The sequence below is a fragment of the Gopherus evgoodei genome, chromosome 6, assembly GCF_007399415.2.
Source record: "Gopherus evgoodei ecotype Sinaloan lineage chromosome 6, rGopEvg1_v1.p, whole genome shotgun sequence".
Lineage (NCBI taxonomy): Eukaryota > Metazoa > Chordata > Testudines > Testudinidae > Gopherus > Gopherus evgoodei.
In genome coordinates, this window is record NC_044327.1 from 20874794 (window position 1) to 20891120 (window position 16327).

General features: G+C 41.0%; 1 protein-coding gene across 3 annotated transcripts in view; it reads right to left on the reverse strand.

The window, feature by feature from the left end:
* Positions 1–2242: 2242 nt before the first annotated feature.
* TEK (TEK receptor tyrosine kinase) overlaps positions 2243–16327 on the reverse strand; it is a 62227-nt gene continuing 48142 nt past the window's right edge. For all 3 annotated transcript variants that reach the window (XM_030567414.1, XM_030567412.1, XM_030567413.1), the window contains 8 exons: positions 13488–13598; positions 12307–12497; positions 9049–9162; positions 7230–7300; positions 5538–5578; positions 4133–4229; positions 3333–3432; positions 2243–3149 (listed from right to left, as the gene is read on the reverse strand). In XM_030567414.1, coding sequence (XP_030423274.1) covers positions 3075–3149; positions 3333–3432; positions 4133–4229; positions 5538–5578; positions 7230–7300; positions 9049–9162; positions 12307–12497; positions 13488–13598 — 800 coding nt within the window. In that variant the 3' untranslated portion in view covers positions 2243–3074. The remainder of the gene's footprint in view (positions 3150–3332; positions 3433–4132; positions 4230–5537; positions 5579–7229; positions 7301–9048; positions 9163–12306; positions 12498–13487; positions 13599–16327) is intronic.

A 16327-nucleotide genomic window follows, 5' to 3' on the forward strand; every position in this document is an offset into this window, starting at 1 on the left:
GTTTTTTGGGGGGAGGAAGAATGTGTGGTACCTTGAACATGTCACTTTAAAGTCTTTTTCCCCCCACCAGGTTTCATATAATTGTCCTTGATATATCTGGGAACACGAGACTTTGTCTAGGTTTTGCATTTACAAGGCATTTTGAAAAAGTAAATGGATGCCCCACCCCCTTGACCAACTGCAAATTTGTGCCCCCCAAATGTGCAATGTAAATAGCATTACACATAGGTACCTTAACAAGCCAACTGGTGTGCAGAGTGTGACCCTGATGTAGGGGTATTGGTCTGTTATAATTTGTCTGAACAGCTTTAACATTCTTCAGCAATTTTAAAAAATATTACAGCTGTGACATTATATAAAGTGATCTGCACTTTAGGCAGACTGTGGCCAATCTCATTTTTGCATCGCTGATGCACATAGATCTAAAACATATCTTTATGCCTGTATATATTGTCTTTATATATGGTAGAACTTTGTTTTCCTGTAGCAAATGGAAAAGCCTTTACAGCCCCTTCTGCCGCCATGCCATTCTTCCCAGTAGTTTTTTTCCCTTTAAAGCTTGGCTTCTCTATGCACTACCAGAAACTTCCAATGACCCAAGAGGCATCGTGTTGATATACAGAGATTATGGCAATGGGACGGCAAAGAAAATAGCTAATTCAGGGGTCGGCAACCTTTCAGAAGTGGTGTGTCGTGTCTTCATTCTCATTTCAGGTTTCGCATGCCAGTAATACATTTTAACGTTTTTAGAAGGACTCTTTCTATAAATCTATAATATATAACTAAACTATAGTTTTATGTAAAGTAGGTAAAAGTTTTAAAGAAGCTTAATTTAAAATTAAATTAAAATGCAGAGCCCCTCGGACTGATGGCCAGGACCTGGGCAGTGTGAGGGCCACTGAAAATCAGCTCACGCGTGTCGTAGGTTGCCTACCCCTAAGCAAATTAGATTAGGGTCATGGAGAGATACAGTTTAACATGTACTTAAAGCACTGACATTGGACTCAGGAGCAAGCCGTAGATTCAATTTTCAGATCTTGCTCTGTGGCATTTCCCTGTCTATCTGTAAAATGGGCTGATAATTTTTTGACTCGCTTGTGATATCTGATTAAAATTGTTGCAACCACTGTTATATATTTGCAGTGAATCTTGTACAAAGGTTGTCAAGTGAGGTGTCTATGATTTGCTGGTTAAGATTATGCTACGTGTATGCACATATCTTTTTTTTCTTTTTTTGACAATAACTATTGGCTGTATATCTGGATTGCAAATGTTTGCTCCTCGGGTAAGGCCCACAAAATTATTAGCAAGCACATCTTGGCAGGACTATTCAAATTGAGTGACCCAACAAAAGCACATTTAACTGACAATGGACCATGGGCACGCCCATCTACACTTAATGGAATTTCCTGCTGTGATTAGGCAAAATGCATGGACATGTGACTTGCCAATGTGACACCAAACTCCATCTTGTTGCTGTACTTTTCCACAGTAAGAACATGGGATTCCCTCCACATGGCAAAAGGGCCTGGAAACCTCTCCATTTTGTCTTCAATCCTGCTTCTTACTTCTGGAGGAGCTTTGCTACCAATTGAAGCTCTGAACGACTCATCCAAGCTGTGGCTATATTCCAGCCTCTTGACTTACTTAAACTAGCAGTTTATTCCAACACTGCTACAATTTTGAACCAAGAACTTTGTAATTACTGCAATTTTAATGCTCACCTTTTTTTTTTAATAAATAAACTTTTAGATACTAAAGGATTAGCATCAGTGTGGCTTAACCTGTCCCTCCTCAATGTCCTGCCTCTGTGGGGGAAGGATGGTGAGGAGGGAATGCGATGAGAGGTGGTGGCGAGGACCTGGGGGCAGTGGGGTTGGGCGTGGAGTGGAGGAAGAGTCACCAGGCAGCAGCAGCAGGGAGGGACCACCACAGCCCAGGTGTCCTATTATACCTGTCACCCAGGGGCTGAGAGCAAATTAAAATTAAAGATCATCATCTGACAGGAAGCGTCCGGATTCAGTTGTCAGACACACAAATACGGAAGGCCATTATACTGAAATGTAAAAAATATTCCTATCCTCTTGAACATCATATACATTAGCTGAATGATGTGTAGGAGTTGAGACCCTTTTAATAATGCCACTGAAGGAAAATATTTCAAAGGCTTTTAGTACATTTGTTAAAGGCCACACAGTAAACTATAGGCAGGCACACAAGAAATAGGCTGGCCACAAGCAAGTAAGTGAACCTTGCCTGTTTATAATTAACTAATGATCTATAGTTAGTCAGTGCATTATTAGACTCAAATACAAAAATGAAAAAGCTGCACTTGTAGCCAAAGAGACTTCTTAGAAATGTGTTTTACAATATGTAATACATTTATGAATGCCCATTCTTTGTGATAAACACCATGTGACTTTCTAAAATAACACCACTTTCTAATACTTATATTATCAAGTTAAACATTGATATTTAATACAAGAAATTGGCTATTAAACTGAATGACAAACAGCAATTGCTTGTATCGCAAAGATGTCTGCTAGTTCCAAAGCTCTAGCAACAAATTATTTTCAGGGCTCACTTTTACTGCTGATTTCCTAAAGCGGTGTTGTCGGGTACTGCTACAGCATTGTCTGTTCTCTGGAGACATGGCGCTGTTTTGGCACATACACAAAACGTGTTGTGTTAGACTTACCATAAAATTTAGCTACTGAGATATTCTATGTTATCATTAACGCTTGGAAAATACCTAGGGTAGCAATGTACAATGCATTTCAATAAGTATGTCCGCATGGGCTACTTAAAGTAATCTTCACATTTCCTGAAAAAAGATTCTATTGTGTGTGAGATGTAGCTCAGAATTTATGACGTCAGTCCATTACCACTCAAAACAGTATATACACTCCTACAGTCTATGGAGACAGAGCTTGCTGTAAGATATACACAATGTTATCTGTAGTTCAACAATATTATACAAAGAGCTATACACAGTTCTACACAGCATATCCCATTTGTGCCCCAGGAGACTGAGTTTTTGGTTTGTTTAATATATGATGATTTTTTTTTCGGTCTTAAGCAGCTTCTTCAGCAGAGCAGTCGATGCCTGCATAGGTAAACTTCTCATACAGCGTGGTATTCACATATGTCTGAAAAAAAATGAGAGTAGTTGAAGGAGGTGATACATTTTTTTTTCTCAAGTGCACCAAGCTGTGCGCTAATTATTGAGCAGGCTATAGACCTCACTAATTGTATCTCATGAACTTTACACACATATGCCATGGAAAGATTTAGCCTTTGGACTTCAAGCTAGCACAGCTATTCAGCCTTACCTTTCGTTCCTCTAACATCCTGTTCAGTGACACCAGGATCTGAGCAAATGATGGCCTTTCATATGGTTTCTCCCGCCAACACTGTCGCATTAGGTCATACCTTTAAAAAAAATCAGACACAACCCATGATGACAGGGAAGCATGTCACCGAACACAAGGTGTGCAGAGTCCATCTTAAGTCCATGACACGCAACCCCAGTTTAAGGCTGGATTTTTTCAGACGGACCTCTAAGAGGTGTAGCAATCAGCCCTGACAGCCATGCTGAGAATTGAATGGCCACACACCCTCCCCCTCCTCCAGGCCTCCCAGAACACATCCACTGTACCATAGGTGGGGAAGCAGGAGGTACAGGAGCTGTTCTAGCATTGTTTCACCACCTGAGAAGCTCATTAGGCACTCCCAGACTCCCGCAAAGGAATTGGCTTTACTGCATGGCACATATCCATGTTTATGATCTCTTCCATGGCTTCCACCAGCGTAGTACTAATTATATTGGTGTTGCCCAGGTCTGCTAAGGTAGCAAACCAATGTTAATTAAAACATGCTTTTTTGCCTTCAAACATCCATATTTGGGCTTAAATTTCCCATATTGGCCTCCTTGAAGTTGATTTTTTGCGTGGAAACTTGTGATGGTTTTCAAAAGGACAGCCAAAGTATAGCACCTTTGGAGGAGAATTGCTAGATTATTGAATATGAAAAAAAAAAAAATCACACAGTTGCTAAATCATGGCATCCTTGAAAACTGCTAGCTTCGCAGTAAACAAAGAAAATACAATAATTAATGCACTTGTTTGCTTACACCTCATCATCACAATTGAGAGGCTTTTCCAGTCTGTACCCTTGTGGCAATTTCTCATAGAGTTCTGCACATGTCATCCCACAGTACGGTGTTCCACCTGAAACACAGGAGTTTAACATTGGCATAAGCAAATTTTTCTGGTGCTATCACAAATAAGGATAACCGCGCTTAGCACAAGAGCCACAGGCTGGCTCAGCAACAAAATATTTGATGAAGGCAGATAAAGCTGAAGGAAGCGTTTACTGAGTAATTGGATGTAATAATTTTATTCATTAGTTATGCTCTGTTAAAACCATGCACAATGTTTTTATAAAGTAAAAGGCAAACGGGCCAGAGCCTCAGCAGGTGTAAACTGGCGTAGTTCCATTGCTAATGTGGCTTCCCAAAATTCTTACTGTCAGTGGCCTGATTCTGATTTCACTTACTTGCAGCAGTGTAAATCAGAACTAACACTACGGATGGCAGTGTAAGAACAAACTTAGGTCCCATATGACCAGTGGTAGTAACTGTTTGCAGGCTCAGGCGCTACGTTATAGTTGAAGAGTAATCTTAGGGCTAGGCACACAAAGAAACTTAGGCCTGGTGACATTGACTAGCGAGGCCTAGAAAATCTCTGTGATTCACAAAGCCTGAGTTTGGCGCCTAGGCTCCCCATACAATGAATGTGGAAAAATCAGCGCCTCAGAATGGGATTCACAAAAGCCAGCATGCTAGGTGGATCTTGCCTAAGCTAAGCAACGGGAGCTGCCAAGCTGAGGGATATGGGTTCCTCCTCCTCCACCTATTTTGCATAAAACTCACCTCTAGGGGCCCAATCCAGTAAGCATACTCTGAGCATGCTTACCAGATTGGGCCCTATAGGTAATGCAGGTGAAAGAACGCCTAGCTGCTCCTGGTTTCCGTATGGCTCTGGGGCTTAGGCATGCAGACACCTAGCATGGCTGAAGTGTGCATGCTCAGAGGCAGAAAAAGAGGTGCCTACAGGGTTCCTGAGCAGCGGTTTTGTGAATCCCAGTGCAGCCTGGGATGTAAGTGCTTAAACTGGCAGTTAAGTGCCCTGGTCCTTTTCTGAATCTAGCCCTTGGAATATTCATTATGTAAAAAGTACCTGCTGTAAATGCCTTGTCATGGGCTAAGGAAAAGAGGCTCACTCTACCTTTCTCAGGTAGCGTGGGGCCTGACCTGGACTGAGTTGGAATTGTGACCATTTGTTTTTCAAGGGTATTGTGACCAATGCAGGATGTAGTTAATAAATCAAAAGAAAACAGTGGAAGATGTTTGAAAGTGAGGAATGGCTTAGTGGGCTGTGTGCACGGCTGAGAGCCCCGAATGCCTAGTAGGGAGGGTACTGTACTAGAATATCCCACATTGGTTTAGTTGTGTACCAACAAAAATGGATACTTACCTAAACTAACTATTTCCCATAATAGGACACCATATGACCACCTGCAACAGGGACAAAGACAAAGCACTCATACCTTAACAGGAACAATGATTAAAAATGAGCAGGTGTGTTATTGAGCAAGATACTTTGCTAATATACAGAGAATATAAGTTTCAATTCACTATTTCTGATCAATTTTCTGTTTGGTAGTAAGGATCCAGGCTTTAAAACATCTAAGACCAGCTCGTCAGCAGGTGTAAATGAGCATTGTAGCATTGACTTCTATGGAGTGACACTGATTTACACCACCTGAGGATTTGGTCCATTTCCTCACTGTCTTGGTCTCATTTATTACACAAAGTGCCAAAAACTCAGTGTAATCCCAGGACAACTTCACTGAAGTTAATGAATTTATGCTGGATTTACACTGGTGGAATTCATATCCAAAGAACCTAGCTCCATTTGCATGTCCAAGGGGATCACGCTTTTCCCCCATCGTCCTCCACCTTCACTCCATTCTAATTCTAAATTGTTTTGTGTGTGGTCCTTTCTCTCCAAGATGCCCTGTTTGCCCAGGACACAAGCAGAAATTTCCTCATTCTGGGGGAGAAGGAAATTTTTTCTTTCCTGTGAAAGTTCTTGGCAAATCTTGCTTAGTTTGTTCATGCAAGTAGGCCCATGGGACCAAATTCAGCTCTGTTAAGTGGCATAAATCCAGAGTAATTCTACTGACTTTGAGGACGTACTCCCGGTTTACAACAATGTACCCCAGGGCAGAATTTAGCCCACTGACTTCAATAGCACTGGTCAGATGGGCAGAAACTGGCTCTTAAACAGCCATATTGGGGCAGACCAAAGTGTCCTGTCTTCCAACAGTGGCCAATGCCAGGAGCTTCAGAAGGAATGACCAGAACAGGTAATCATCAAATGCTCCATCCCTTGTCACCCATTCCCAGCTTCTGCCAAACCTTCTTATGAGGGTTCTTTTTTAGCTACGATTATACTCTGCTATTTTATTTGTGTGATTCCAGAAGAGACGGTCATACAAAGGAAAATTACGCTGTACCTCCTTTTTGTCTCTTTACTTAAAGGTTTACAGAGCCTAAGTTCCATAGAAAATGACCACACGTCACAGATATTGCCTAGAAATGAACCAACACTATAGTCTATACAGAAAATTTCAGCAAGGCACTTAAGCCCCCCCAAGCTTTAATGAGCCAGCTCAAGTACTTACAGTTATGCACATATTTAAGTGCTTTGCATGATCAAGCCTGTAGAGCTTGGCCAATTCTATCTGGTTTCCTGGCAAATACTGACAGCACAGATCTGAACTTTTGCTGTTTTCCTGGATTCTTGCTGCACTTTGCTGGCAGAAACTGGTGTTCGTATGGGCCTTCCAAAGGTGCAGCTGAGTTTGAGTTTCAAACTAGCGATGCCCCTGAACTAACCTCATGTCCAAACATCACATGTACTTTGTAGAAACTCAGATCTGGACTCACACCCAAATGTAGCTTGGTTCAGTTTTTTCAGACTATTCGTTGTAGTCTGCTCAAGCTGTCTGCCGACATGGTGACACATATACCTGTGTCTTCTGAGTTCCATAAATTAATAGCTGCACGATTAAAAGCGCTGGCAAAAAAACACTTTTCCCTATGAAGCTTTGATGTTATTGAAGAAAGTCTTATTAAAAACACGCTAAAGAACTGTACTTACACATCGCTGTTTGTGGTGTACACGCTGTAATTTAGAGATTCAATTGCCATCCATCGCACTGGGAGCCTTCCCTGGAAGTGATGCCATTAGAAATGCATTACAGGCTATTACATTAATGGTAGTGTTCATAGCTGTTTCAAAACAATCTTACTGAAACCTGCACCACAGACAACCATTACTTACATTAGTGAGCACTTACACAGGTAGCCCCTTCAAGTCTATAGGCCTGCTGATGTACATGCTACCCAACTTGAGCACTGGTTGTACAATCAGGTCCCAGGCGTACAGCTCCCAATAATGCAAAGAAAAGTTCTTTCCAAATGAGTAGGGGCGGCTCCAGGCCCCAGCACACCAAGCGCGTGCTTGGGCGGCAAGCCACAGGGGGCGCTCTGCTGGTCGCCGCGAAGGCAGCAGGCAGGCTGCCTTCGGTGGCTTGCCTGTGGAGGGTCCACTGGTCCCGCGGCTTCAGAAGACATCCCGCAGGCATGCCACCGAAGGCAGCCTGCCTGCCGTGCTTGGGGTGGCAAAATGCCTAGAGCCGCCCCTGCAAATGAGTGTGGTCCCAGTATGAAATGGAAACAATTTTGCTTGTATGATGCAGCATGATAGCTCACATCCTGTGAACCATTCCTTTCCCATAGAACACAAGGTGTTATTGACTTTGCTGCAGAATCATGTGGAACTGGATGAAGAGACTCATTAGACAGTTCACTTCTGACTCTTTAAGTGATTCCAAGGGTTTAGTGCCTGGGAACTGGTCTTCCTCCCTGAGGATCCTTGCTCATAGGAGTCCATCTCATCACTCCCACCCACTCCTCAATGGCACCTCTAGGGGAGCATGCAAGATATTTTGAGCTGATGATTCATCAATATTCAGTATCACTACTTTCTCAGGCCCTGATCCTAATCTCAGGGCACTGGCTTTACACCAGTGCAGATCATGGAGGGATTCACTTTCATATATGAATTTTGTAAATATCAAATTGGAAAATAAGAATCAGTTACGTGCCTTTACATTGCTATTTCATTTTTCATCAATACATTCATGAAATAAATATAAAGGCCAGGGTTGACGTATAAACTTTAAGTTTGTGCAAACAATTTGCTTCTAAATAAGTCTGCCTTTCATTAAAAAACCATCAGACAATTCTAGCTAGAGTTAGTCCCATCCCTTGCCTAACAGTGTTATATCCCAGAACGCCTTCTGCACATCTGGACAGTTGTCTGTGGTAGTGACACCCTTTTTAAGTAGTTCACTATTTCAGTTGTGAGACAAAGCTGCCTGTGAATAATTATTTTGGTTTTTTTCTTCTTTTTTTAATTTCAATTTTTAGTACTCTTAAATTGTGACTAAGTGTTGTACTTGTCGTATTTGTGACATGCTATTATTAAAGCCACTGAAATCTTACTTAGTAGTAATGTCATACGTACCAACATTTATTCTGTTCCAAATATCAGTACAGAACATTAGTCCCATTGCTTTAACACATCTGTTTTGCACAATGGGATCCTTAGCTGACGTAAGCTGACATAGCTCCATCTATGTCAATAGAATTAAGCCATCTGAATACAGATTATAGTCGAAAGGTTTTTGGTTTTTTTTTAAAGGCTAGTGATGGGCCTCAACCAAAAGGCTACATCCAAATATCCCTGAACTTCGCATGTGATTTTTGCAACTGGCTTTGTGGACTTTAGGAAGTTTAAAACCCAAACTTTGTCTCTTGGCCCCATCCCTAAGAAAGGACATAGTGATAACCCTCGATGAGGTGTGATTGTCTCAAAGAATGATCATGCTGAACATTTTTGTTTCAATCCTTACCATGGTCTTTTTAACATAAACTTCTTGACCTCTAGACAATCCAAAATCTGCTATTTTTGCAACATAGTTTTCTCCAACCAAGATGTTTCTTGCTGCCAAATCACGATGAATAAACTACAGTAAAGAAAATAGAAATTCTCAGGTAATCCAGTATGGTTAGATGTTCGGCTGTGTGTTCTCCCTGTGTACTGCACCAGCTCTGCGCAGACAGCCAGCACAGCAGCAGGGCCAGCGCTACCATTTAGGCAGCCTAGGCAATCGCCTAGGGTGCCAGGATTATTGAGGGGGCGGCATTTTGCTGGGGGGGCAGCAGGCAGCTGTGGTTGACCTGCTGCAGTTGTGCCTGCGGAGGGTCCGCTGGTCTGCAGCTCCAGTGGAGCTGCCGCAGTCATGCCTGCGGACAGTCTGCTGCTCGTGAGGCTCCAGTGGATCTCTCGCAGGCACCACTGCGGCAGCTCCACCGGAACCACGGACCAACGGACCCTCCGCAGGAATGCCTGTGGCAGCTCCACCAGAGCCGTGGGATCAGTGTGGGGGGACGGTGAAATGTCTATGCTCCTAGGGTGCGAGAAACCCTAGCGCCGGTCCTGCACAGCAGACCGCGAGCAAACCGCCCAATGACCACAAGATTCATTAAGGTACGAAGGCACCAAGCCAGGTTTATTGTTGACAAAGCAGGGTAATAGCACCTGGTAGACTCTACAAGGATACTAAGACATGTATGCCTGTGACGGTGGATGCAGCTCAGTGAATGGCAGGACTTTCCTTTCCCCCCTCAGCTGGACAAAGATACTCCCTCTGAGATACACCTTTATAACCTGATACAAACAAGTTAGTACTGCCCCTTTGACATAGTTAATCACTGCCCCCTGATGTGGCTAGTTATCACCTTGTTCATGTTGGTTCAATCAAAACATCTCTATTACATACTGTCATCCTGGCCTTATCTTTTAGGAGAGGTCAGTGTGTTCCTGTTACTCTTGGGGAATGTTTTTGTACCATCTTTGCTATCGGGGTGTTCTGGTACCACTTGATATCGTGACGTGGTTCGTGAGTACTCTGTGACTATCACTTCTTAGAAATGTGTATTTCTGCAATATTAGCCCTGTTCTTGCCAGATTCTGGGAGCAGGCCCTTCCTTATACCAGGCTTCTGATTCAAGGGCTTATGTCTCAGGTGCTCTTCCTGCTACACCCATGACCCTTGGGTTTTGCATTATGCTGTGTGCTACATTCAAAACTGCCAGATGCAGAAACCATGGCAAAGGAAACAATATAGCGACAGTATATTGAAAATAGTGATTAAAGCTTCTGATATAATAGAGAAAAAGGAAAAGGAAGAAAACAGCGAGAGTTTTAACTGCAAATGCCTAAACCCCCATAAATTACCATCCATGTCAAAATATCTCATGAAGCCACATAAACCCAACAATCTGGCCTCCATCTGTGCACCTGAAAAGGCTGTAAGAGCAGCCTTAAAAAGGAGGGCAAAGTCTAACTGCTTCAGTACTTAATTTGTAATGAAAGAGGTGGCAGGGCTCAAGCAATTTTTTACCCAGAAGTGCGAGGGCTGAGCCCTAACAAACCCTGCCACAAATTAAGCACTGGACTGCTCACATCCCTATACATAGTCACATCCCTGCCACTTAGTGCCAGTGTACTTTTGCCAATGGCTACAGTAATAGGCCTGGGCTGGAATGCCACCTAATCCTCTCCCCATCCCCCTCTGGAATACCCCTCTGTCACTCTAGCCATGGAGGGGTCTGGAGAATGGCGTGTCCAGGAGTTTCAAGGGGAGACAGAAGCAAACAAGGGAATTTCCACCCCACTGCTCCCCCTCTGGACAGATTTACGGATGACACCAAAATTCAGCTCTTGTTTTAACTTGCACTAGTAATTTTCTGTCAATTTCAAGGGCCAAAATTTAAAATAACAAGAAAGTCACACACTTTTTTAGGAGAGAGAACAAGTTTATAAGGTGGCCTTCTCACCCACTTAGAACTGATACTGTACTTGGGTGGCATCTAACTGTCACTATCTACCGAGGTATTTATTAGAGAGAGTGGAAAAATGGGGAAAAAAATAATGACAATTTTGAAATTGTGAAATTATTTCCAATTCATAGCCTTTGAAATGGAACCATTTTTTTATTTGTTCAAAATTTTTGTCATACATTCCCTCCAAAAGGTCAATGTTTTGAAATGTTAAAATTTGAACTTTCAAAAAAATTGAATTTTGGATTCTCTCTGCCTGCTTTCTAGCCTCTGACATCCAGGGTTTTTTCACTTTTTTAAAATAAATTCATTTTAACTTTTGCCAGACTTTAACTTTTCAAGCCTGTCTCAATTTTGGAAAAGTTACAGTGTGGCAAAAGAAAAATGAAAAAAAAAAGAAAATTTTTAAAGAGACAAAAGTCCCTACCTGACTCATCATTCATGCTATTGCATTCAGTAGGGAAAAGGGGGCCGAATGAAGTTTTTTGAAACATTTTTGCTTTCTACAAAAAAGTGGAAATTTGGAAAATTCTAACTGCTTTTAGCAGAAGTTTTAGGTTTTGAAAAAGAGCATTTGTTGAAAAAAATATTTTGAATGAAAACGTTGACCCGTTCTAGTATTTATAGTGCTCTCATTAGCATAGTGTCTAATCACCAAAGGCGTGGATTGCTTAACAATTTCACTGCTGATCTCTGCTGCTTGCTTTTGTATAGCTTTAACCAGCCATGTTACACTGGCGTGTCACTATTTCAAAAGGTGATATTCCCTGTTCATGGAACAACTTGAAAGTAGGCAAAGCAGCAGTGAAGCACTATATTTATTGTGATGAGGTCACCCTTCCAGTAGGCTACTCTTTCATATTCTAAACTATGAGATGATACAATCTACAAGGCACTCAGAAGAAAAGAAAATAAACCAATTCTACAAAGAAATACTTAAGCTAAAATGCCTTCTTCTTTGGTGATAATCTTGAGTTTCATTCAGATTTATTTTTAAGTGTTGCATGCATTCTCAGATAATATGGTGACAAGAGCCATATACATAGGTGAATGATGAGTGGATAGACAGATAGATAGATAGATAGATCCACATTCTAGAAGAAAGAGATCTGAATTGAAGGAACAAATAACTCACCGAAGAAATGCATAAAATATCAATTCTGGTGTAGCACTACCAATACATACTGAATAGGGGTGACCAAATTAGATCAAGCCCTAAAAAATTAAGTGCTGTGTTTTTAAAAGGCAAGGAGCTCAGAGCTGACCTGTTTTTGGCTTAAGTAGTCCATCCCTCTGGCCACATCTGCTGCAAAATGCAGAAGCTGCTGCGAGGACAGAGTGGAGGCAGTGCTGTTGGCAATAGCAAATGCTGGGTCTGTCTCCAGCACTCTGCTCTTCCTCAGGAAATCGAGTAAATTTCCATGGGGAGCATATTCAATAGCCAGGTAAAGATACCCTAATGTAAAACAGAGAGAGCAGCATTACATAACAAGCTAAAAATGGAGACAGTGTCAGTGATTATGCATTTCCCCTGATAGGGTCCCACTACTACAGTATAATATGCCACAAAAGATGCAAACAAACAAACCAATCTTGTTGCAGAAGAAGATGGCAATGATGGCCATTTCAGAAGGATTCTTGTGATTTTATAGTTCAAAAAGAGTTTTTCATAACAGAAAGGTTGCAGCCCAGCAGTTTCCAATGTGGAATACAGTAGAACCTCAGAGTTACAAATACCTCAGGAATGGAGGTTGTTCGTAACTCTGAACAAAACTTTATAATTTGAAACTTTACTGTGCAGAAGAAAAATGCTGCTTTTAACCATCTTCATTTAAATTAACCAAGTACAGAAATAGTTTCTTTACCTTGTCAAATCTTTCTTCAAAGCTTTCCCTTTATTTTTTTAGTAGTTTACATTTAACACAGGACTCTACTTGCTTTTTTTTTTTTTTTTTTTTGTATCTGCTGCTTCCTGCTTGCATACTTCTAGTTCCAAATGAAGTCTGTGGTTGACTGGTCAGTTCATAATTCTGGTGTTTGTAACTCTAAAGTTCTACTGTAGTATGTGGCCAGATCATTAATCGGTGTGGATCTATTCACTTCATTGATCATCCCAGGTAAACGTTGGCTTATGAATGAACCTCCTGTTCAACTACCCCATTGCTTGGTTTTCAAACAGATTAATTCTGCAAACCACAAAAAGAGCACTGCTGATCTCTGGTGGTCCACAGACCACTGTTTAGCTATGTCATGTTTTCTGTTTATTATGCATCTAAATATTTTATGTAAAAATCTGCTTATAGCTTATGCTATGAACAGGATGATATTTTTCCTTTTTTGAGTACAATAATTGTATTAATATAAGGAGAATTTCTGGCCTGGACAAATATGTAGTTTTATTATTTTATTGTATAATTTTTAAAGTCAGGTAAACAAAATATCCTACCTCGATGTTCACATGCTCCCAAAAGATTTATGATATTATGATGATGTCCAAGTTTACAAAGAACTTCCAATTCTCCAGCAAAGTCTCTGTGATCATCCTTTGAGGCATACTCTGGAAATCAAAGAAACATTTATTTATGTACTCATCTAAACTGCAGTTAAAACCACACTGTTGCTACTGTTCATTAAGACAAAAACTTGGACTACTGGCTGATGTCGAAAAGGGATAAACTCCATGGTATTCCAGTCTTTATCTAAATAATAACATCATTCTTCAATCAAAAACCTAGAGGCATCATAATGTCTTCAACAGTCACACCCAATATGTCACTCCTCTTATGGTATAGAGACACAATATGCCTTAGCAGGTTATACAAACCCATCAGCCTAAAAAAGAGAGTGAGCAGATCTTGATATTGAAGTCCCCAAATACCAAATGCCTTAAAGCATCCAATTCAAGGGTAATAAAAGTAGCCAAGTGAGCTTATTCCAAAATCCATCGATAGGCTAATGTGATAATACACCAGAAATATTTTTTACCTAGCACACTTACAATGCAGCACAAAATAAGACTTCTGTGAAGTCTGGTGTCGTAAACCAGCTGAACCCATCTGTTGCTCACCTATGATGAAAAGATCTTTTAACATCTAAAAATGAGGATATGATCCAAAACACCAAAACACAGCTGTAGAATATGCCTGGTTTTATATATAAACCTTGTCTACAGCTATGATTCATCTTGTCCTTAATTAAGGGTCCAACCTAACCCCACCTGAAGTCAATTGAAAGACTGTACTGGGAGGTCGATTGAGTATAATAATCCCTAAAGAGCTTGGATCTCTCTGATTAAAAGATACATTATAAATATTGGGAGCTTGGCTGGAGCTTTGCCCCTAAACTTATATTTTGATTTACCATATACAAATTTTTCTTGTCCCCGTTTGTATTTGTCTATTGTAGCTGGCATGCTGGCATAGCCAGGGTCGTACTGCCCTTCTGAGCTATCCACACTTAGACCAGTTTTTCATCTATAAAAGATGCACACTGGGTGTGACGAATGACTAGTGAGGTATTAGAAGGTTTTAGTCTGGCTTGGTAAATCTAAATATTGGCATATCCACCAGATTTGGGGATTGCTTGCCCCATTCTTTGCAGTTCATCCTAATTGATTGACCTCACTCGGCTCCCCTGGGATTCCGGGCACAGTGGTGTAGTCGTGCTTGGACACACATTACCACAGGTTAATTGGGTTTTTGGACCAAACCACACATTTGTCAAAAATTAATTTTAATATTGGAGAATTTAAGGATTAAAAATCAGTTACAGTTAGTGACCCAGATCCTACAAAGATCCTGACAGAAAAAGCCTGGAAGAATTGTGCTCACAGAGGGGTTGTCTTTTAATAAAAGGCCCCAGAGCAAGAACTGAAAAATCTGTTAATGGCCAGTAATCAAGAAGCAGACTCAGCGAAAATGCTTTCAGTGAGAAACCAGCAGCAACTTGAACAAAAGATAATAGACCTTGGATTGCAGGAAAAGCAAAGAAAGCTAATATGGAAAGAGATGCTCAAGAGAATGAAAGAACTGTATCATCCTGAAAAGCCAGCTCCTCCCAGCAGCAAATATGGGGATAGAATCTATCCAGTTTGTAACAATGTTGGTATGTTGTTTGACTCTAGGCAGTTGTCTGTGTGTAACCAAAATATACCCCAACTCTGCCACCTTTTATGTAAATGTTTTTACTATGAGCTCAGGTGAAGGCAACACCATAACTTGGGCAGAGAATGTAAAAATCAATGGTAAAATCTGTTTAGGGCAAATGACAGGTTCTAACATCACTCTTGTTAAAGAGGTTCTTGTCAAAGAGGAAGATTACTTAATGGGTGAAAGAGTGAATATTGTAATCCTCTGTGAGTTTGCTGTAAATGTGCCTTTAGCCAGAATCCACCTTGAATGGAATGGCATTAAACATGAAGTTATAGCTGCTGTAAGGAAGTTATTGCCTAAGAATTTTTTGATTGAGCATGATGTTAAAGCTTTGTTCAGTCCGGTGCACATAAACCAGTCACAGGAAAGAAAGAATCCTAAACCTGTGTCTATTAGGAATTGCCTATTGAGGAATTCTCCAAATGTTTGTCTGTGGAAAATAGCTGTGTGTGTCTGTCCAGAAAAGCAGTTTATATATGAATGAAGTTTCTGAATGTCTGTCTAATATCTCAGGGTACGTCTATACTATTCACCAGACCAATGGGTAGTGATCAATCTATCGGGGATTGATTTATCATGTGTAGTGTAGACGCGATAAGATCGATCCCCGATCACTCTGCCGTCAACTCCGGAACTCCACTATGGCGAGAAGCAGAAGTGGAGTCAACAGGGGAGCAGCAGCAGTCAACTCACCGCCATCCTCACGGCCAGGTAAATCGACCTAAGATATGCCAACTTCAGCTACGCTATTCACATAGTTGAAGTTGCGTATCTTAGGTTGATCCCCCGCCCAGTGTAGACCTAGCCTCAGAAGTGAATCTGGAATTAGATAAAGCACAGAAAGAACTCATTGGTCAGAAAAATGTTTCTCTAGAGCAGATTAAAGTTGATGATCAAATTAAAAACCCAAACTGAGGAAGAAAGGGTTAAGCATCCTGCAGGACAAATGACACAAATTCAACCCTTAAAAAAATATGGGTAGGTAATGTTTGTGTTTTTGTTATTTACATATATATGGGTAGTGATCAACAATGTAATCAAACAGTCCGTCTATGCTGTATTCTGTAAATTCAGAGATCAAAAGAAATTCTTAACAATTAAATGAACTGTAAACCTAGGATATCGCTGTATTCAT